General features: G+C 35.7%; 1 protein-coding gene and 1 pseudogene across 1 annotated transcript; one reads left to right on the top strand and one right to left on the bottom strand.

Annotated features, from left to right (window-relative positions):
- Positions 1–1,137: 1,137 nt before the first annotated feature.
- LOC120205913 lies at positions 1,138–3,545 on the top strand (annotated as a pseudogene).
- Positions 3,546–4,655: 1,110 nt separating this feature from the next.
- On the bottom strand, positions 4,656–5,332 carry LOC120205866 (probable calcium-binding protein CML41). The gene has a single exon (XM_039205648.1). It carries the CDS (start codon positions 5,325–5,327, stop codon positions 4,713–4,715), a length of 615 nt encoding a protein of 204 aa, XP_039061579.1. The 5' UTR covers positions 5,328–5,332; the 3' UTR covers positions 4,656–4,712.
- Positions 5,333–24,736: the final 19,404 nt, after the last annotated feature.

Here is a 24,736-nt window from a genome sequence, read left to right as displayed (position 1 = left end):
CGTCGATAACCAAACAATGATGGATAAGTAGTGATGATGGCTGGAAGATACTTCAAAGTTTCAGAAGAAGTCTCTCCTTCTGTTTGTCATTGGGATTTATATACTGATGTGTATCAGATCTACAAACAAAATATATAAACACAGTCATTAGTTGACAGGTTTGATCCTAATAAATCCGCGAATTTGCCAAAGTCTTAATAAAAGTTTAAAGAGTATTTTTGGTTTTCATTGTATCCTCGCAAAGATTGCCTTTTTAATATGTTGACGGTAAAATTATATTTCTGGAAATGAAGTTATATCTCCATAATTATAACAAATATATTGATGAAAAAATTATATTTTTAAATGAAAAAAATGTAGCACATGACACTTGAAAATGTAGTAGTCGTATTTATGGACGGTGTTGCAAGTTAGATAAACCTACAAGCAAAGTAAATGGATCACATCTTCTGGATAATGTGTTCTTTCGCGCAAACAAAAAGAAATAAACGGTTCAAATGACTCAACAGTTTCAGCAACGTAGAAACTTCTACTTGGAAAACTGCATTCTCATAATTAACCTAAAACCTTACAGCTTATCTGAGTTGCGTGTTGTGCTTAGCGATGCTACTGCATGCTGCACTTGATTTTCGGGTTTTGGAAATTGGGATGTTTATAATATAAATAAATGTATTTTCTTAATATTTGTATATACATTTAAGAGATTATATTCTGCAATTATAGGTATCGTATCAAATACATCAAAAAGAATATTTAGCAGCCTTTAGTCGACATTTTCTATTTTACCTAATTATTGTCGTTGAAACCTTTAGCTTCAATCGATGGATTGATTATTAGATATGGGTAAACATTGTGGTTTTCAAATTTGATTATATAACCATCTATCGTCAGAAACGCCAAACCTAACTCGTACAGAAAATTTGACATAGTTTTCAAATATTAAGGGATCAATGATGAGGATTTCAGACTATTTGACTTTTATGCATCCTCTCAAATCTTCTTCGCCGCCAAAAGCACAAGAAAAATTTCGTATTTATATTAAATCCCATATCTTTCTCTTATCTAGCCATGAGAAATATTTCTATAGTTTGCTGCTTATATGGTGATCTTAACCAGATCTACAAAGGGAAGTTAATTATGGGGAACTTCAACACAATACATGCCGCTAAAGGGTACGTGAAGAATCTTCTGCAATTACAACCGGCATTATTGATTGAGTATTGGTCTTAGTTTTCGCAGGAAAAGATCCAAGTGTAAGAGAAAACCAGCTGGGATTCATGATGGAATAAAGACAGTGAGGGCAGATAATCTCTGCGACTTCTCAAGGAACTCCGACCTTTGCATCTGCGTAGTAACTTGGAACATGAATGGACAGGTTTAAATTAATCGATTCTTGTCATCTTAATGATTCTTTTTAATCATCTTTCAGTTTAATAATACATGTACTCCTCTAATTAATTAAGGTTTCGTATGAAGATCTGGTGGAGCTGCTGGGGGGCAACCGGAGATCTGATCTACTGGTGATTGGCTTGCAAGAAGTACCTCGAAAGAACCTTGCACGATTATTGCAGGATGCTCTAAGTGAAACTCACTAGTAAGATAAACAACTCTTTCTTTCTTGCCTTGTTTGTAAATGCTAATAAGGCTTCACATTTAATCTGGCATATAATACAAATATAGCAGATTGTTAGGGAAGGCCACTATGCAGTCTCTGCAACTATATGTGTTCGGGCCAAAGAATTCGGACTTGTTCATCAGAGGTTAGAGTCTGTCATTCCCCCCCTTATTGTACCTTAGATGGAGTAACTGATTTGTTTTTGTTCATAGAAAATATTGAACTTAAAGTGGATAAGCATTCTGTTGGAGGGATGTGGAGGAATGATGAGGAGAAAGAAAGGGGCAGTGGCAATCAGTATCAACTACAAAGGATTCAGAATGGTGTTTGTCACTTGCCATCTCTCTGGTAACCCATGTTTTATTCAATTATCAGCATCTTTAACCTCACAAATATGAGTCCAAATCATTAATGGGACTCAAAGCCTATGTAACAAGGCAAAGTTTCCTTAAACAAGGCCGCCCACAAATACAACAGAGCCGTGTGAGCTAGGTTGATTGCACTTGGATCGATCTATATCTTATGATTATTTTAGGGCTTAAATATAAAATAAGTGCCCCGACTATACCGCTTTTCACGAATAGGTACCTAAAGTATTTTTTTAACTCGTTCCGGTGTCTAACGTTACAAATATTACTACTTTAGGTGTCCGGACCGTCAACGGCATTAGTTTTTTCCGTTAAGTGACACATGTCATAATATGGTGATTTTGATTTTTTTAATTATTAAAAATATTATTGTATTTATAAAAAAATACTAATTTCTCTTTAATTATAAAAAGTCCCAAAATCCCTAAAATCTCTAAATCCTAACCTTAATCCGTTGCCGCCACACTTTCCGACCACGACCACCGCCACTGGAGTAGTTTCTACCATCCTCCTAGTCATACGCCGTAGACATAGTCTTTGTCATCCTCCTAGTCATACCCCATTGTAGTTGCAACCGATTGGCCGTCGGAATCGTGTGGGGTCACGATTTTCATCCTAGGGTTCGCGGGTTATATAACGTCGATCAGTCACGATTTCATAGGGGTTTTTGTCTCTGGGGGAGATGAGGTCGGGTGGAGCTTCATCTACAACAAAGGGTGATGGTCGGCATGGCTTTAGAGGGTTAAAATGAAGGTTTTCAAAGTTTTGGAGTTATTTCAAAAGTTTTATGTTTTTTTAAAAAAATATATAAATTTATTTTTTTTAACTTTTAACTTTTAAATCAAATTTTTAAAATTACAGGATAGTGACACGTGTCACTTAACGGAGAAATTAACTTCATTGATTGGATTGACTTGAAACAGCCCATGGTGGAAATGTAGAAGAGAGGAATTCAGAGTGCAGACACATAGCGCACTCTCTATTTGCCAAGGATTGGAACCCAGACGCCAAGCCCGCACACATAACCGTATGGTTAGGAGACCTCAATTACAGGCTCCGAGGCATTAACACACATCCCGCCCGAAGCTTAATACAAAGGGACCTTCACAAAGTAACCCCCATTTTCTCAATTCCATCCATTTTTATTTGCAACAACTCCATTCTCCCTTTATTTACTGCCGTTTGCAGCTGCTGAGAAGCAAAGATCAGCTCCTCCAGGAGGCTGAAAGAGGCCACATTTTCAATGGATTTTGTGAGGGAACACTTTCGTTCAAACCAACCTATAAATATAATATAGGAAGTAGCAATTACGATACAAGTTACAAGGTGATAAATTATGCCCTCTCTCTCTGTCACGTTCAATATACAGAGCTCATCTTTGAAAAATGGGTTCCTTTTGATAGGTACGAGTTCCATCATGGACTGATAGGATATTGTTCAAGATCCAAGACCCTGACAAAATTGCAGCAACTTTGCACTGTTACGAATCAGTGGATGACATCTATAGCTCGGACCATAAGCCGGTGAGAGCCCACCTTTGCTTCAAACTCCTCAAACAGTAGCCGAGGCCGCTATCTCCTGCCCCAAAAATTCCTTCCTCCTTTTGAAATTAACACTTCAACACCGATTACCATTGCATGATCATTTTGTACGTATATGTAACTTCCAATCCAAACTAAAACTGATTTCTAATTTGTCTTACATATATGCTTTCCAATTCAAGCTTTCATTTCAACCCTCAATTTCTTTGCTAGGTCAGGTGCCTGTCTTCTGTATATAACGTTTCGACTCAATTGCTTTATACCAATATATGCGTTACAACTATTTCCTTGTTATCGGATTTTTCTCTTCTTCTCTTTTGACGTTCTTTTATCTTTCAAGTATTATTTTCTTGTCCGTGACTTGGAATCTCGGACAAAAAGTTCAAAAGCATGGAATGACTTCTTCCGTTAGTGGGCCACATCAATACACGGTATTGAATATGGATATGAATCTGATTAATTTTAAGAATTGCATTTGATAACTCAAAAATGATAAATTTTTACCATGATTTTTTCAAATATTACATTGTTTCTATATGGGGACCTTTTACGGTGTTTAAATATATTTTTCTAAAAATGCACTCATTGAGTTATTGAAGATAAGGCCCAACCACTTGCGTTGTCGTCGCTATACGGTTGGCTTGTGCCTTATCTTCAATAACTCAAGTGTTTGGTCAAAATGAAAAGATAAGGCCCAAACACTCGTTGAGTTCAAAAGCATGGAATGACTCATTATTTTTTATTTATTTCATTTTGGTCTTGAGTGACATCAGCATGGGAGAAATTACCCAGATGGTCCTGTCATGTAAGCAAAATCACTTTCACGTGAACACGTCTTTGTCAAATACCATTTTGATCAATAATATTATTTGAGTTACATTTTAATAAAAAATTAAAAAAAAATATTATCGCAATAAATAAAATTATCATGTAAACTATTATTGGTTTATGAAGGACAAATATCATATGTTATTTACTTCAAATAACATTTAATATTTATATATCATACTCAATATTTAGTCTCTCTCACACACACAAATATATCATACTCAATATAGATATTTCAAATTGATGTAGATATTCGTCAGTAAGTATTATACCTCCCATACATATTTTTTTTAAAAAGGAAGAAGAAAGGTTGTTTGGAATTTATCTCAAAATTCGATATGATTGACTTATAGACTCTAATTATATATATTTTTTGTTTGTATATTGTTCACCTCTCATCATATGCTGAAATTCATGGAAGTCAAGCGCTCCATTGCCATCAAGGTCGAACACCCCAATCATGGCTTTACACTCTTCGTACGATTTCGCATCCCCAAGACGACCGAGCATCTGCTGCAATCCCACCGGTGTGATGCACCCACAACCTTTATCCACCTCGTACATCTCGAACGCTCTTTTAATATCATCATCGCCTTCGTTGCCTCCTTCCAGCAACTTAATAAACTCCTTGAATCCCGGTAGGTTGTCCCCATTATCATTGAAATCTTCGATAACCCTTCGCACTTCGTTTTCCGATACATTGTCTCCTATCGAAGTCAAGTAAGCACTGAGCTCCTCACTCGAAATCTTCCCATCTTCATTGTTGTCGAACTGACGAAAAACTACTTGGAGCTCTTCTTCTCTAGTAGTGTTACGAAGTAGCGTTGGTGGAGGAATGCTCGGCGGCGACAGAAGCAGCGAGGTTGAGGATTTTGATTTCAATTTCGAGCGAAAGCGAGGAAGACTTAACCAAATACCCTTGTTGGAGAACCATTTTGAAGGGTTTGAAATTCTAAGAATTCCCATGGAAACCATCTAATATTCTCTATTATGTACATATATGGTATAGGATATTTATATAGTAAAAAAGAGTAACTGTTTTGGTCAGAATTTACCCTACTATTTCACATTGGCTATGCAGATTAATTAATGTGTAAGCAAATTAAAGGGCCTAAGAGTCATGCCAACGAAGGAAGTTGCGTGATTGGGAGATGAAAAAAGGTAGGAAGAAATTACTATGTAGCTTCTTAGCTTATGCCTTATAGTGGGTGCCGAGGGACCAAATTATATGACTTGTGGACAAATCTTACGTCATTTTGTTTTGGGAGTGAGGAAAAAAAATTTCCTCCCTTTCGGCTGGGGCATCTAATCAGTTGATCCATAAATATATTATTTTAGAGTGACATACGTGTATCTTAACAATATAAAATTTTTAAATGGAACAGATATAAATATGATTTTAAAATGGGCACCGTCCATAAAATAAGTAACTAATCGAAAAAAAATTCAAAATTTAAGACGCACACAAAAATTTTCAAAGTAAACACTATTAACAAATAACTAATCGTAAAAAATTCGAATTTTACACCCATCATGACCAGCCGTGGCTCCGCCACTGCATATAATAATGGTGAGAGAGAACCGATGACTTTGAGGTTTGAATACGGGTGTCACCTTTTACTAACATAAGAAAAAAATAAAAAAATAACGAAAAATTTTGTGTTATTATCTCAATCTAAATTACATATAATATTTTTTATAAACTTCATATTTACATACGTAAATGATAAATATCATGTATAATTTTAATCCTAATAAATATTAAATTTTGTATAATTAAGTATATCAAACTTTTATTTAATACATAGTGTTTTAATTATAATAGATATCCACATAAACAAATATTTATAACAAAATAATTCTTTTAAGTTTATATAATATTATTTTGTTTTTTATTTTGGCTTAATTTATTATTAAGTCTTTAAATTATATATTTTTTCCCACTTTAATCTTTTTACTTTTTGATTGAAAATGTTGTAAGGTAGCTTTTTTTCATATATAAAATTTGGCTTAATACAAAAATAAGTATCTAAATTATGCCTCGAAATTTTTTTTTGTGTCTAAAGAATTTTTCGCTAAAAATATGTGCCTAAATTTTTCTCCATTACACTTTTAGGTGCATACCGTTAAAAAAAATATGTTAAGTGACACGTTCACGTCTAAATTTTTTTAAAAAAAAACTATTTTTAACGAAAAGTTCTTTATACACTAAAAATTAATTTTGAGTATAGTTTAGGTATTTATTTTTATATTAAACCTTAAAATTTAGGTAAAGTATAGAAATATTACTCAACTTTATACTTACTCTTATTTTTATCACTCAAATTAAAAATTATTTTATTTAATAATTGAGTTTTGTACATTAATCTTTTTTTAATCACTCCCCCATTAATTTACTAATACAGTGATGACATAAAATATTTTCACTTTAACTTTTTTAATTTTAGATATTATTTTCTTTTTGGGTAAACTACATAAATGACCACCTAACTATAGATTGGGTCGCGAAATGACCATCATTTTTAAATTTGTGTCAATATGACCATTGAACTATTTAAATGATTTCAATATAGCCACCTACCGTTAATATTTAACGGAAGTGTTTATGTGGCAGTTAACAAAATTGGTATAAATAGGTCGCGAGTCCTTGTAAAGTTGTGCATTCGTGACGCTGGAACCCTACTTTGTTTTTGTTGAAAACATTTTGATGTTTCAATATAACAAATTAAGTTTAAATGAATTTTTAAGATTTTCCAAATGATTTTCTAAGTATATTCGATTTAATTAATTGAATATCTAAATACTAATCCAAGTCTTTCAAAGTTCAATTTTAATCCTTAGTGAAGTGTAAAATTGTGTTTTATACTTAAAGTATTTTTGAAACAATTTTCACAAAGTATTTCGAACCAAAAACGAGCCAAAAATCAATTTTATGAAGGGATGTACAGATGCACTCATTCGATGCATCAATGCATACCCATTTCGAATGCAATTTATGCACCAATGCACAAACCATGCATCGATGCAGTTTGGCTATTTTGAAACATCAAAGCTGATTTATGCACAGATGCACACCCTGGTGCATCGATGCACTTGGACAGCCAACAGTCGAAATATTTGAATTTTACACTTGATGTATTGATGCACCTTTACTATGCATCGATGCACACATGCTCCCAACTGATTTTATTAATTGTTTTCACACTTAAACGACTCTATTGACTCAACTAATCATCCCCAACGTTCAGAATCAATTGAAGGATTATTTAAATAAGCTTTGGAGCCATTGATCAATAACAAGAATTAAGAATCAAGAGAGAATCAAAGAGAAATCATCAAACCTCAAGTTTGAGCAATTTCAAGTCAAATTTCATTCAATATTCATCTTTGCTTTCAAGAACACTTATTGTTATCAATTGTATTATTCTTGAGTGTTATTTCTTTGTTCTAGAATTGTGCAAACATCTTTCCTTGTGAGGATTTTCTTGTAAGTTTGCAAAATTTGTACCGTTCTCTTTGGGAGAGAGTGTTCTCAAGAATTTGGGGTATAATTCTTGAGGGATTTGTAAGGTTACTCTTTGTCCTAAAAAGAAAGACAAATTAGTGAATTTATGGAAAATACTTAGTTTGGATAGCTAAAGTAGTGGACGTAGACTTTGGTTGAGAAAGTCGAACCACTATAAATCGCTGTGCAAATATTTTCAATTTTCTGCAAAAGCTTCTACCGAAATTTTAATTGCCAATTCACCCCCTCTTGGCTATATTCGTCGATCGATTAACTCAACAATTGGTATCATAGAATCACTCATTTGATGGTTTAATCGCCTCTTGAGTCGATTCAGGAAGAGTTACATCGATATTAAAGTCATCAATAGCTGGCGCTTCAAACTCCGACTTCGTTCTCGATTCAATGCCCGTCAACAAGCCTCCTTTCTTCAATGGAGCCAATTATGCTTATTGGAATAATAGAATGATATACTTCATTCAAGCAAGTGACATGGGAGCATGTAATGTCATAGAATATGGATACATCAAACCTTCTACTCACCCAAGATTGTGGAGTGAAGGAGAGACAAGAATGTTTAAGCTCAACTCCAAAGCCATCCATATTATTTTTTGTGCTGTTGGACCAGATGAATATAAAAGAGTTTCATCTTGTACAACCGCCAAAGAAATATGGGATAAACTACAAGTCACTCATGAAGGCACTGACGAGGTAAAACAATCTAAAATTAGTCTTCTAACTCATAGCTATGAAAATTTCAGGATGAAACCAGATGAAGATATCAAAGCTATGACGGATAAATTTTCCACGATTGTCAATGGTCTCAAATCATATAGAGAGATCATTCCAAATGAAAAGCTTGTAAGGAAGTTGGTTTACTCACTTCCAAAATCGTGGTGATCAAAGAAGACTACAATCATCGAGGCTAAGCTTAAAGTCCTTAACCCTTGAAGAACTAATTGGTTCTCTCCTCACTCATGAAATGATGCTTCAAGATGAGGTAGACCTTGATAAGATTGATGAGACACCAAAGGAGAAGAAGAAGAAGAAGAAGAACGTTGGAGTTGCTCTCAAATCCACAAAAGATGAGAGTGATTCGGATGAAGAGGAATAAGAAGTAGCCAACTTGTGTTTGATGGCCATCGAGTAAAACTCTAAGGTAACCTCTAACTCATTCGATTCAGATGAATTATCTTATGATAAGTTATTAGAGGATTATAAAGGGTTGGCTTCGGATTATAAGACTCTATTTTCAAAATACAAAAATGATATTTCAAAATTGAAAAATGAAAATAGTCTTATGTCCAAAACCAACAAGGAGCTTGAAAGTAAGATTAAAGAATTACAAATCAAAATTGATGATTTTGAAAACAAAAATAATGATTTGCATCACTTACTTTCAAAAGTTCATGATGATCATCAAAAGAAAATTGATGATCTTAAAACTTCTTTTAATAAAGTTGGAACAAAAAGTTTTGAAAAAGGTGAGAATTCAAAATCCAATTTTGTTAGAAAAAGTTTTAGAAACTACAATCATAGAGATCCTCAACGAACCTTAAATGGTAAAATCGTTAGGAGTATGTGGGTTCCTAAAGAACTCATTACTACTAAAGATAAGGATATCCTACACAAATGGATACCTAAGGGGACTAGGATTTTGGAAACTAATGAATATGGACCCAAAAGAATTTGGGTACCAAAAATAAAAAAATTAATCTATGTTTGTAGGAAAAGGAGCATTGTTACAAGGCACGGGAAATAAATTCAAACTCATGGAACCTTGATAGTGGATGCTCAAGACACATGACCAGAGACAAGAGTCGGTTCATAGAGCTTAATGCCAAAAATAGAGGAGATGTGACTTTTGGTGATAATTCAAAAGGTCACATTGAAGGTATAGGTACAATAGGTAATACATCTTCCATACAAATTAAAAATGTTTTTATATGTGAATAGATTAAAGCATAATGAGTATTAGTCAATTATGTGATAAGGGATTCAATGTCATGTTTGAAATTAATTGTTGTAAAGTTATTGGCATTGCATCTAATCGGATTATGCTTATTGGTCATAGAATAGGAAATATATACATGGTGCATTTAGATTCTTTTGATATGACTAATTTATGCCTAGTTGCTAAGGATGAACGTGATAGTTGGTTATGGCATAGGAGACTAGGACATTCTAGTATGAGTGTTTTTGCAATGATTAATTCAAGGAGATTTAGTTCGAGGGTTGCCTAAACTAAAATTTGATAGTGATAAAATCTGTGATGCTTGTGCTCAAGGAAAACAAAAGCGAATTTATTTTAAATCCATTAATGACATATCCACTAGTAGAGTATTACAATTGATCCATTTAGATCTTTTAGGTCCATCTAGAACTACTAGCTTGGGTGGAAAACAATATGCATTTGTCTTGGTAGATGACTACTCCAGATATACTTGGGTTCTATTCTTAAGTACTAAAGATGAAGCATAGAAAAATTCATCACGTTTTCAAAAGTAATCCAAAACGAAAAAGGTTACTCTATAACTAGTGTTAGGAGTGATCATGGAACTGAATTTGAAAATCTTGGATTTACTGAATTTTGTAATTCTAATGGTATTAGCCATAATTTTTCAGCACCTAGAACCCCTCAACAAAATGGAGTTGTTGAGAGGAAAAATCGAACTTTAGAAGAAATGGCTAGAACCATGCTTTGAAAATAATTTGCCAAAATATTTTTGGGCGGAAGCCACAAATATCGCTTGTTGTGTTATTAATTGAATAATGATTAGGCCTATTTTGAAGAAAACTCCATATGAACTTTTAAAAAATAAAAAGCCTAACATTAGCTATTTTCATCCTTTTGGATGTAAATGTTTTATTTTAAACAACGGTAAAGACAATCTTGGCAAATTTGATGCTAAAAGTGATGAAGGAATTTTTCTGGGATATTCCTTAAATTCTAAAGCTTATCGAGTATTTAATAAAAGAACTTTAGTTTTAGAAGAGTCTATACATGTTTTTTTCGATGACAATCTCCTTCCGAGGAATGATTCTTGTGTGAATGATGATGTAGGTATTATAAACATAAATGACGTTGGAGAACCATCATCAAATGAAGAAATAAAAGATGAGGAAACTCAAGATCCTCTCGAGAATCCAACCATTGAATAAAGGGAAGTCTCTTATCCAAGGGAATACAACTATGTCAAGGATGGTGAAATAATAGGTGATCCATCCAAAGGGGTAACAACTCGATCTTCTCTTAGAAATATATGTAATTATGATGTGTTTATTTCATACGTAGAGCCTAAGAATAATAAAGAAGCATTAAATGATGAACATTGGATTATGGCTATACAAGAAGAGTTAAATCAATTTGAGAAAAGTAAAGTATGGATATTAGTTGAAAGGCCTAGTAATAAGTCTACTGTAGGTACTAGATGGGTATTTAGGAATAAGCTTGATGAAAGTGGTAATATAGTGAGAAACAAGGCTAGACTTGTTTCTCAAGGCTATACTCAATAAGAAGGCATAGACTATGATGAAACATATGCTCCCGTAGCTAGGATGGAAACAATTAGAATGTTATTAACATTTGCATGCTTCAATGAATTTAAATTATATCAAATGGATGTTAAAAGTGCATTTTTAAATGATTTTATAAAATAAGAAGTGTATGTGGAACAACCTCCTGGTTTTGAAGATTCAAAATTTCCAGATCATGTTTTTAAATTGACAAAAGGGCTTTATGGTTTAAAACAAGCTCCTAGAGCTTGGTATGAAAGATTATCAAACTTTTAATTGAAAAAGGTTTTTCAAAAGGGAAGGATGACACTACATTGTTTTTAAAGCATAAAGGTAAAGATTTTTTAGTAGTTCAAATTTATGTTGATGATATAATATTTGGTTCTACTAATGATGTTCTTTGCCAAGAATTTTCTAAGCTAATGCAAAGTGAATTCGAGATGAGAATGATAAAAGAGCTCTCATTTTTCTTGGGACTCCAAATCAAGTAAAGAAAAGATGACATCTTCATCAATCAAGCCAAGTACGTCAAGAATATGCTTAAGAAGTTTGGACTGGAAAACGGGAAACCTCATGTCACTCCAATGAGCTCGTCTACAAAGCTTGACAAAGATGAAGGAGGTAAATGTGTGGATGTTAAATTATATAGGTCAATGATTATCTCTTTGCTCTATCTAACCGCAAGTAGACCATACATTATGTTTAGTGTTTTCTTATGTGCTAGATTTCAATCATTCCCTAAGGAATCACATTTACTAGCTGTTAAGAGGATCTTTAGATACCTTAAGGACACTCCTAGTTTAGGACTTTGGTATCCTAGAGACTCTAGCTTTAGCTTGCATGCCTTCTCAAATGCGGATTATGGAGGATACAAATTAGATAGGAAAAGCACCTCCGGTACTTTCCAATTCCTAGGAAATATGTTGATTTCTTGGTTTTCAAAGAAACAAAAATGTGTTGCATTATCTACCACTGAAGCGGAATACATTTCAGCCGGTAGTTGTTGTGCAAAAGTTTTATGGATGAAACAACAACTTTTTGATTATAGAATTGAAGTAAGTGCCATGCCTATCAAGTGTGACAACACTAGTGCTATTTATCTCACTAAAAATCCCATCCAACACTCTAGAACTAAGCACATTGAAATTAGACGTCACTTTATTAGAGACCATGTCGCTAAGGAAGATGTAGTTCTAGAATTTGTTGACACTTTGCACCAATTAGCGGATATATTTACAAAACCTTTAGATAAAGAAAGATTTTGGACACTTAGGAGAGAATTAGGTTTAACTGACCTATCTTCACTTAGTGTTTAAAATAATTTTAGCACTTTTAAATTAGATTTGAAAATGCTTATAAAATAACATTTTTGAATGCATTCTATGCTAATAGTTAGGGGGAGTTTACTATCTTTGGTGAAGAATTAATTATATGTTCAAATGTAGTTTAAGGATAAAATTGATTGATTGATTGAACATGATTAATTTCCAATATATGAGTTGTCAATACTACTAGATCTAATTAATTTAACATTTGGAGTATTTTAAACGGATTTTTGACATTTTTTTGCATAATGCATCGATACTCTATTTATGCATCGATGCATCCTTTGAATATGGATCGATACATCATGAAGATGCACCGATGCACTCTGTGAATGTGCATCGATGCACTCAGTAGTGCATTGATACATCCGTCGGGTTTTGGGTTTAAATGCCTTATTTTCTTCTTTGTTTCAAAACCTCAACCCTAAATCTCTCTCTACCACTGCTCCTCTCTCTCATACCACTCTCAAAATTACTTCAAAACCAACGTTTTTTATCAGAATTCGTTCACATTTCAACTACAAATCCTGCTTCAATCATTAAATCGTGCAAAACAACATCTCATTCTCACAAAGTCTGAAATTTTCAAGGTAATATTTCAAAACCTCTGTTTTATTGATTTATGAACTTATAATTAGTTTTTATTAGTTCTAGGTTGAAAATATTATCAGGCATTGATTGTTTAGTGTTTAGAAACTAAATTTTACAACTAATTTCATCAGAAACTCACAATTTTTAAATTTATTTTTGAATTTTCGAAATAAAAAAATTAAAAATCTTAATTTAATTTTAAATTGATGTTTTTGTTTTAATTATGTTGATTTGAAAATTACACATTGATTTTTCAAAAGTTGTTTGCAAAATTTTTAAAACACTTTGCCCATTAGGATTTGGTTTAGAGAACCTTGAATTATTGCGGACACAATTGAGTTTTGGGATTGATTATATTGCATACATGTTTTTAAATTTGTAGGTTATATATACTATTCCAATTTCTTAAACCATGTCAAACCCTAAGCGTCCTAGGACTTCATCAAGTCGTTCGAGTCAAAACTGACCTCTCAATCCTTCTCAACCTCAAAATCCAAACCCTAAGTGTCCTAGGACTTCATGTTTTAATGTACCTGGTCGTCGTGGAGAAGAGCGTTATAATAGGTACCATAACTGTTTTGAGTCTTATAAAATCCGGGAAGAGCGTATTCCCGCTATTCAAGCAATGGAAGATTTTAACTTCGAATATCTTCCTACCCTTCGTTCCTGGAAGTTTGATAAACTCTTTTACCTAAAACCTATTATCTACCATCAATTAGTTTGCATTTTCTATTCTAATGCGTTATGTATTCAAAATGAGTGACGATCCGCAACCATAGGTATTCGATCCTATATTTTAAGACAATTTATTCATATTGACTACTCTACGATCACTACCCATTTTGGACTAGATGACGATGGTTTAGATAATGAGAAAGAGATTGTGGCATCTCCTTATCAATCTAATGCTAGTGTCAGTACCTTACGTACTCATCACGATAGATTCCTCTATTTGATGATCTCTTGGTGGTTTAGACCATCCGGAGGTAGGTACTCCACTCTTCATGTCAGAGATTTATGGTGGATACATTATATCCAGCATAATAAAAAGATAAATTTGCCATAAATTATTTTTAGTGAACTAGTAGATACCATAAACGTTGTCCCATCTAAACATATAAAAACTTTAGTTTATGGATGTCTTCTTTCTAATCTGTTTATCAAAATTGGTCTTAAAGTCTCTCTTGATATTCACATCCCTCTTCAAAATCAAATCAACGTCATTTTCTTAAAGAAAACTGACTGGAAACAGGATGAGGAAACTGGCCAATGGGTTTTTCGACCCAATAAGCAAACCCCGAGAACCAGTTCTTCACGAGCTCCTCCTGCACCTAGCTCTTATCGTGCTCCTCCTCCTCCGGCACCGGCTGATGATGATGATCCCAAGCTTCAAAAACTAATGCAAGATATTGACGATCACGTACTATACGATGAGCCCGCACCGGAACCAGCACAACAAGAGGAATAAATGCCTCCATATTTTCGATCATTTATGGAGTCATTTGATCTGAGGTTTGCTTCCATGGAATCTCAACTAACTGAGTTTCAACGGGAGATGCATGAATATATGGATGCTCTCACAATTGAAGTCCGAGCATATTATCCTCCTCCTATCGATCCTCTGATGGAGTAGATCTTTACTTGCCATGCTTTCTTGGATTTAGAACTTAGATTGATAAACATTTTGATGTTCTTGGATTGTTTGATTTTGGATGATTATATGTTTGGATTTATGTTTTGGATGCTTGGATCTTTGAACTTAATACATATTTGGCGTGTTTGAATTTTTATCTTAATTTTTGCATCATTTAGACATATATGACCAATTCTCCATTACACATTTTATGTATGAATATTGTTTTATGAAACTAATGGCTAATCTCTCTCTCTCTTGTGATCTTAGTAGCTTCAACTATATTTACTAAAATCAATTGGCTAAATTTTTTAGAGTCTTTTTTGATTTAACAAAAAGGGGGAGAAGATGTTTTTATAGTAAGGGGGAGTAATTTCAAAATAAAATTGATTTCAAATCATAATTTTCATAGAAATTCTTAATTTTACTCAAGTGTTTTGTTATATCAAAAAGGGGGAGATTGTTGAAAACATTTTGATGTTTCGATATAAAAAATTAAGTGTAAATGAATTTTTAAGATTTTCCAAATGATTTTCTAAGTATATTCGATTTAATTAATTGAATATCAAAATAGTACTCCAAGTCTTTCAAAGTTCAATTGTAATCCTTACTAAAGTGCAAAATTGTTTTTTATACTTAAACTATTTTTGAAACAATTTTCACAAAGTATTTCAAACAAAAAATGAGCCAAAAATCAATTTTATGAAGGGATGTACCGATGCACTCATTCGATGCATCGATGCATAACCATTTCAAATGCAATTTATTCACCGATGCACAAACCATGCATCAATACACTCTGACTATTTTGAAACATCGAAGTTGATTTATGCACCGATGCACACCCTAGTGCACCGATGCACTTGGACAGCCAACAGTAGAAATATTTGAATTTTACACTTGATGTATCGATGCACCTTAACTAAGCATCGATGCACCTTGACTATGCATCGATGCACACACACTCCCAACTGATTTTAGCAATTGTTTTCACACTTAAACGACTCTATTGACTCCACTAATCATCCCCAACGTTCAGAATCAATTGAAGGAGTATTTAAACAAGCTTTGGAGCCATTGATCAATAACAAGAATCAATAATCAAGAGAGAATCAAAGAGAAAGCATCAAATCTCAAGTTTGAACAATTTCAAGCCAAATTTCATTTAATATTCATCTTTGCTTTCAAGAACACTTACTGTGCTCAATTGTATTATTCTTGAGTGTTCTTTCTTTGTTCTAGAATTGTGCAAACATCTTTTCTTGTGAGAATTTTCTTGTAAGTTTGCAAAATTTGTATTATTCTCTTTGGGAGAGAGTGTTCTCAAGAATTTGGGGTATAATTCTTGAGGGATTTGTAAGGTTACTCTTTGTCCTCAAAAGAAAGACAAATTAGTGAATTTATGGAAAATCCTTAGTGTGGATAGCTACGGTAGTGGACGTAGACTTTGGTTGAGAAAGTCGAACCACTCTAAATCGCTGTGCAAATATTTTCAATTTTCTGCAAAAGCTTGCATCGAAATTTTAATTGCCAATTCACCCCCCCTCTTGCCTATATTCATCGATCAATTAACTCAACAATTTTCTTCTATTTTGGTCACTACTTGTATTTGATTTGTTTCCTTGGGTTTTCATTTAATGCAATTTGATCTTGATTCTATTTTTAATTTGTCTAATGCCTTAATTTGAGCATTAACTTTAAAATCTTTTATTCATGTTTTAAATTTATAGATTAAATCCCATATATTTTAAGATTAATCAATTTGATCACCATGATTTTAATATTTTTAAATCAAAGTTATTTACTTTATATTTATTTATTAATGATTATATATATGAAATTATATTTAAAATTAAATTTAAAAGTTATTTAATATATTCGAACTCACAAGTAGAATTTAAAATCAAAAGATAAATATATAATTTGAATATTAAATATTTTTCTGATGTTTATAATTTGAATATTAAATTATTTTTAACGATTTCATAAATATAATCATTTAAAAAATATAAAAATAATAAATTTAGTTTGAAAATATTAAAATATTAAATCAATTATAAATAAACTATTATATTTTTAGTGATTTATGTGCTTTTTTACTAATTGATCTTGGGTTCAAATGCAATTAGGGGTGTTCAAACAATTAATTCGTCTATCAACCGAACCAAATTTCCATTAATCGAATTAATTGAACTTTTTTGTTTAACTGTTAACCAAATCGATTTTTTTTTTAAATATTAACCGAACCAAATAAAGTTTGGCTATTCAATCGGTTAACCAAATTAAGCAATTTTTTATAATTTTTAATTAGATTAATTTGAATATAATATAAGTATTTTTTATTTGGGTTGAAATTTAATTAGGTATTAATGATTTAATGAGTTTAGTGTGGTTGAAAAAGTAACTGTGTCTTATTCTTAATGAGTTTTAACTTAAAATATGTATTTAATATATAATATATTTAATAATTTTGGTTAATTCGGTTAATTAATCAGTTTTGAACCGAATTAATCGTTAACCGAATATTAGAAAAATATTAACGTTTCCCCGACTGAACTAATTCGATGGCTAACCGAATTAACCAAACTAATTTGGTTCGATCAGTTAATTCAGTTAAAACGAATAATAAACACCCCTAAATGCAATTCAGCTACCCTTGGGTATCAAAACTCATCTTCATTTATTTTCCTTAAATTCAAAAAGGTGAAACATGTCACCTTTTGATTGGATTGAAAATTTATTAAATTAAAATTAAAAAAACCATCTAATTATATTATGACATGTGTCACAATTTGATTAGATGGTTTTTTTATTAAATTAAATTGAAATTATGACCTAATTAAAACTTAAGAATTAAAGTTAATATTGGTGATCAAATTGATTAATTCTAAAATCTAGGGGATTTGGTCTATAAATTTAATACATAACTAGAATAAAAGATTTTACAGTTAATGGTCAAATTAAGGCATTATACAAATTAAAAATAGAATCAAGATCAAATTGCATTAAATGAAAAACCAAGACACCAAATCATATACAAGTAGTGACCAAAATGGAAGAAAACAAAGTAGGCGGTTCTAGCACCGCAAATACATAACTTTACAAGGTCCCGTTCTCTTATTATACCAATTTTGTAACTACTACGTAAACACTTTCGTTAAATGTGAATGATGTGTGTCTATATTGAAACCATTAAAATAGTTTGATGGTCATATTGACGTAAATTTAAAAATAGTGGTCATATTGGCGTTAAAAAATGCCGCTAAAAACATGTTTTGCTGTAGCTACATCTGCAATAACAATTGTCACAGACCGCCAGCCCAAGACCGAGCCCAGTTCGTTCAAGGCTACCAGAGATTATCTTTGCCACGTTTTGGGCCTTCTAGAGGACCTAGCAGAGCTGGCCCATCCACCTTGGAGAGAGAAGAGGCATGATAATTATTTGAAATTATCTTAGAGATAATTCCCACTAATTATTCTTTAATTTAAGAGTTATAGATAGAGTAGGGCTCTTTTCTGACCGTTGATGTAATTTAATCTTAACCGTTGATTGTAGGGGGCTCCAACTATAAAAGGAGGCTCACCCCCACCTCATTTACACACTTCAGATTGATGAATACAAGTTAGCATTCACTCTAAACTCTCTTTTCTCCATTTGAGCGCCCATCTCTTTATTTTTCTCATTTCCTTTGTTTTCGCAACGTTCTAAGAATTCTTGCTTAGCGGAGGTTTGGGTTACTTAGCCGATTTTCGACCTTGAAAATGACTAAGGCCGCACGAGCTTACTAGCAGCAGTCTAGGCCCGTGACAAGTGGTATCAGAGCTTGTTTTGCTTATTTTCGTTGATTCGAGATGGCACCACAACATGGCGAAGCGACGGGTTCTGATGGGAGTGAAACCCGCAATGTAAGAAAGAAGAGAGCACCCTCAAAAGATGTTCTCACATCCATCCAGGAGAAGGTTACCAGGCTCGAGGGTTCCATGATGGAAGCCAAGGTAGTGCTGGATGTGCTGGAGTCCGTAGACCTTGAGAGGCTGGGATCATTGGATCTCGATAAGCTGGAGTCCTTGGAGAGTATCAGGGAGGAGGTTCAGGATTCACTCAACGAGTTAGATGTGAAGGTAACTGATCGAGGTGATTCCTTAGAAGCCATGGTGGTGGCTTTAAGGAAGGAAGTTGAGGAACTCAAGAGGAAGGGTTATGATTCTGAGGTGGTCGAGCTAAAGAGGGAGGTCGAGTTGCTCAAGACCGAGTTGTTGGTGTGCAAAGCTGCATTCAGGAATAGCGTAGCCACGGTTGCACCCAAAGCCTTGGGTGACATCCCGAAGCCGGAGAAGTTCAAAGGAACCAGGTCCACCCAGGATGTTGAGAATTTTCTTTGGGGGTTGGACCAGTACTTTGCAGCCACGGGCATCATAGAGGATGCCAAGAAAGTAAGCATCGCTAGTGTTTACTTGTCAGAGGTTGCCCTCATGTGGTGGCGACGCAGATGCAACGATGTGAAGCGTGGGAACGCTGCCATCGAGACCTGGGTAGAATTCTAAGCTGAGTTCAAAGAACAGTTCTACCCGGAGTATGTTGAGGAAGAGGCGCGGTCCAAGTTGATGCGTCTCAAGCAAGAAGGGTCACTGAGGGAGCATGTTCGAAAGTTTGTCGAACTAATGCTCCAAGTCCCAAATTTGAGTGAAGAGGACGGGTTCTTCACCTTCATGGATGGGTTGAAACCATGGGCAAGAACGAGCTAAGGCGATGAGGAGTTAAGGAACTCTCGGTTGCCTTGACGACGACCGAGTCAATCATTGAGCTTGGCAACAAGAAGGTGGACTCCAAACTGAAGCCAAAGTTTCGAGGCAGCAGTGGTGATAGGGACAAGGCGTCCAAATCCGACAAAGATTCGAGTGGCACTAGCAAGCCATCGAATGGTAAGCACTCGGATAAGAAAGACAAGCAAATTATCCAGTGTTACAACTGCAAGGGCCAAGGGCATTTGGCGAGGGACTATCTGCAGAAGAATAAACTCTCAGCCATCAAGGAGAAAGATGGGGAGGAGAGTGAGACTCTAAAGCTTGGCTCCATCCTTAGCACCATGGAGGTCAAGAAGGGTTAGAAGAAGAAGGGGTTGATGTTCGTTGACATCACCCTTGCTGGCCAGAAATTGAGTGCACTAGTGGACACCGGTGCCTCAGAGTTGTTCATGTCAGAACCAGTTGCCAAGAGACTTGATCTTCATGTCGAGAAGGCAAGTGGTTCTATCAAGACCATCAATGCCAAAGAGGTTCCGATTGCGGGGGTCGTAAAGGGAATTGAGTTAACTATTGGAGGTTGGTCCGGAACTGAAGCCATCAAAGTGATTCCTCTTGATGACTTCGACTTCGTGCTTGGGTTAAGTTTCTTGGACCGGATCAATGCCTACCCAGTACCTTTTGCCGATTGCTTGTGCATCCTGGATCCAAAGCAACAATGTATTGTTCCAGTGAGTCGAGGGTCCGGAGTAGGGGTCAAAGTTCTATCCGCAATTCAATTCTCGAAGGCGGTGCGCAAGGAGGAACCATCCTTCTTAGCTGTCTTAGTGTGTGATGAGCTAGCCACAACCAAGAAAGTTCCTGACGTGGTGAGCCACGTGTTGGAAGAATTCCAAGATGTGATGCCAGCCGAGTTGCCTAAGAAGTTGCCTCCAAAGAGGGAGGTAGATCACAAGATTGAGCTTGTTCCGAATGCGGAGCCACCCGCTCGAGCTCCTTACCGAATGGCTCCGCCCGAGTTGGAGGAGATGCGTAGATAGTTGAAGGATCTCCTCGATGCCGGGTACATCCAACCATCCAAGTCCCCCTATGGTACCCCAGTGCTGTTTCAAAAGAAGCACGATGGTTCTTTGCGGATGTGTATCGATTACCGGGCTTTGAATAAGCTCACGGTGAAGAAAAAGTACCCGATTCCTCTCATTGCAGACTTGTTCGATCAGCTTGGTGGTGCAAGGTGGTTCACCAAGTTGGATTTGCGATCGGGCTATTACCAAGTCAGGATAGCCGAGGGAGATGAACCGAAGACAGCCTGTATGACTAGGTATGATTCATATGAATACCTTGTGATGCCCTTTGGCCTCACGAATGCTCCAGCCACTTTCTGCACCCTGATAAACAAGGTGTTGTAACCTTTTCTGGATCGATTCGTTGTTGTCTACCTCGACGACATCGTCATCTACAGCAAGACGTTGGAGGAGCATGTTGAACACTTGAAGCAAGTGTTTCTGGTGTTACGAGAGAATAAGCTCTTTGTCAAGGAGGAGAAGTGCTCATTCGCCAAAACGGAGGTTCCTTTTCTTGGTCACATTATTGGAGGTGGCAAGATCTGGATGGATAGGGACAAGGTTCGAGCCATTGATGAATGGCAAGTGCCAACCAAGGTGATGGAGCTGAGATCATTCATGGGGTTGGCCAACTATTACCGGAGGTTTGTCAAAGGTTACTCAAAAATTGCAGCCCCCTTAACCGAGTTATTAAAGAAAGATAAGGCGTGGGATTGGGGCCCGAAGTGTCAAAGTGCCTTTGACGAAATCTAGCTTCCTATGACATGCGAGCCAGTTTTGTTGTTGCCAGATCACACCAAGCCCTTTGAAGTATTCACTGATGCATCCGAAGTTGCCATTGGTGGGGTCCTGATGCAAGAGGGACATCCGATTACTTATGAAAGCCGGAAGCTCAATGAGACCGAGAGGAGATACACGGTCCATTAGAAATAGATGACTGCAGTTGTGCACTATTTGCGCACATGGCGAAATTATTTACTTGGGTCCAAGTTAGTGGTGTTTACAGACAATATTGCCAACAATTACTTCTTAACCCAGAAGAAGTTGTCACCGAAGCAGGCTCGTTGGCAAGAGTTCCTTGCCGAGTTTGACTTGTTCTTGGAGCACAAACATGGAGTTTATGAGTTTGCCGACGGGACAAATGCGGGAGCGCATCAAAGAGGGGTTGTCACATGATCCGATAGCCCTTTCATTGATTGAGCTTGCCAGGGAGGGAAAGACTAGAAAGTTTTGGCTAGATGGAGGCTTGTTGTATGCTCGAGGACACCGCCTATATGTGCCATAATTTGAAGGATTACGAAAGGAGCTCATGAGGGAAAGCCATGATTCCAAGTGGGCGGGACATCCGGGGATCCACCGGACTTTGGCCTTGATAGCGGAGCACTATTATTGGCCACACATGGGCAATGATGTCGAGGCCTATGTGAAGACCTGTCTTGTGTGCCAACAAGATAAGATAGAGCAAAAGAGACCAACTGGATTGTTGCAGCCTCTGCCTATCCTCGAGAAACCATGGGAAAGTCTTTCCATGGATTTCATTGTTGGTTTGCCTGTTTTCGACGGATTTTCTAGCATCATGGTCGTGGTGGATAGAATTTCCAAGTATGGTACCTTTATTCCAGCATCCAAAGTTTATCCAGCGGGGAGGTCGCTCGTCTTTTTCTCAAGTACGTGGTGAAGTACTGGGGTGTTCCAAAGACGATTATCAGTGATCGGGACACAAGGTTTACTGGGAGGTTCTGGAAGGAGTTGTTCAAGTTGATGGGATCAAGCTTGAACTTCTCGACAAGTATTCATCCATAGATGGATGGGTACACCGAGAGAGTGAATGCACTCGTAGAGACCTACTTGAGGCACTATGTGAGTGCCACACAACATGATTGGCCAAAATTGTTGGATGTAGCCCAATTTTACTTCAATTTACAGAGGAGTGAAGCGACCAATCAGATTCCATTTGAGATTGTTACCGGACAGCAGCAGCTTACACCAAATGCGGTTGTGACCGGGTACCAAGGGCCGAATCCAACAGCATACCAATTTTCCAAGGAGTGGCAAGAATAACACGAACTAGCCCGAGCTTGTTTGCACAAGATCGGGAAGCGAACCAAGAAGTGGGCAGATCGAAAGTGTCAGGATGTAAACTTTGAGGTTGGTGACCCTTGCCAAATTAAGTGGTATCTTGCGCAACCCATATCACAAAGGGCTTGTGCGAAGATACAAGGGGCCATTCAAAGTTTTGAAGCAGGTAGGCACCATGGCCTACAAATTAGAGTTGCCTTCGACCATCAAAGCTCATCATGTGTTCCATGTGAGTTTGTTGAAGCCATACCATCATGATGAGGAGGAGCTAGATCGAGGCAAGTCACACCGAGCACCAGTCGGGGTAAAAGTCTCATACGAGAGAGAAGTAGAAACTATCCATGCAGAGAGAGCCGTCCATGGAGTGGGAAAACGACCAAGGCATGAATACCTTGTTTAGTGGAAGAGACTTCCAGAGAGTGAGGGAAGTTGGGAACCTTCCGAAACCTTGTGGCAATTCCGAGATAAGATAGACCAGTTTCACTCTAGTCGAGTAACGAGGGCGTCGCTAGAACTAGTGGGGGAGAATGTCACAGACTACCAGCCCAAGACCGAGCCCAGTTCGTTCAAGGCTGCCAGAGACTATCTTTGCCACGTTTTGGGCCTTCTAGAGGACCCAACAGAGCTGGCCCATCCACCTTGGAGAGAGAAGAGGCATGATAATTATTTGAAATTATCTTAGAGATAATTCCCACTAATTATTCTTTAATTTAAGAGTTATAGATAGAGTATGGCTCTTTTCTGACCGTTGATGTAATTTAATCTTAATCGTTGATTGTAGGGGGCTCCAACTATAAAATGAGGCTCACCCCCACCTCATTTACACACTTCATATTGAGGAATACAAGTTAGCATTCACTCTAAACTCTCTCTTCTCCATTTGAGCGCCCATCTCTTTATTTTTCCCATTTCCTTTGTTTTCGGAACGTTCTAAGCATTCTTGCTTAGCGGAGGTTTGGGTTACTTAGCCGATTTTCGACCTTGAAAACGACTAAGGCCGCACGAGCTTACTAACAGTATTCTAGGCCCGTGACACAATGAAGAAGACAATAGAAGAGGCACAAGCTAAGTTAAAGGTTCTCAAAGAAATAACGGAAAGAAGAAAATGTCATGTTATTTGGGTCAAAGCTAGGTTAATAGTTCCGCCTTATGGACATTGAGAAAATATTTTATTACTCCATTTTTTAGGATACTTTTTAAGTTTTAGCTAGACATTTCTAAGGTGTTGATAATACCTTTTGTCTGCTTTATGGATTGGCTCTTTGAAATTAGAGTTGGGGCATGTGACATGATAACCCGGTGCCATTTGCTGAAGTTCAAATTGTATTATGAAGTTGAGGTTAATGATGCTTCAAGTCATATTTATTAGTGAAGTTTTCATTATATCCTAAGGGAGTGTCGAATATTGGTAACTTGAATCCTAACGGCCTTAAGTCAAAGAACTCTTAACTACAATGTGTAACTCAAATAACACTTGTTACATTATATCCCACTTGAATCCTAACCTTCACCTAAATGCAAGGTGTTTGTCGAAACGTTATTTTTATTTTTTCTGATTTTTTTCTTTTTTCTGGCGATATTTTAAAAAACACCAGATTTTTTAATTTATCTCTTTTTTTGGGATAATTTGTTTATTAAAGAGTAATGTGATTTTTAAAAAATATCTCGCTTCGAATTTTTTTGGGATTTCCTTTAAATAAAATAAAATACAGTTTGAGGAGTCACCAACAATATTTGATTAGGGTGTGATTGGGCACAAAAAAATATTTAATCATTTTAATAAAAAATATTCATTTTAATTAAAACGATAAATTTACGGTCTGCATACCAGAAAAATGAGTTCGAGAGTTAGTTACATGCGAGGAAGGATTAACACCCCCACAACGCCCTAAATCGGTACCTAGTCGATTAATTAATTGTCTTTGCAT

This window comes from Hibiscus syriacus, unplaced genomic scaffold (assembly GCF_006381635.1).
Source record: "Hibiscus syriacus cultivar Baekdansim isolate YM2019G1 unplaced genomic scaffold, ASM638163v2 tig00000453_pilon, whole genome shotgun sequence".
Taxonomy (NCBI): domain Eukaryota; kingdom Viridiplantae; phylum Streptophyta; class Magnoliopsida; order Malvales; family Malvaceae; genus Hibiscus; species Hibiscus syriacus.
Note: the sequence above shows the minus strand (reverse complement) of the source record. Positions and strands in the feature narration are given on the sequence as shown.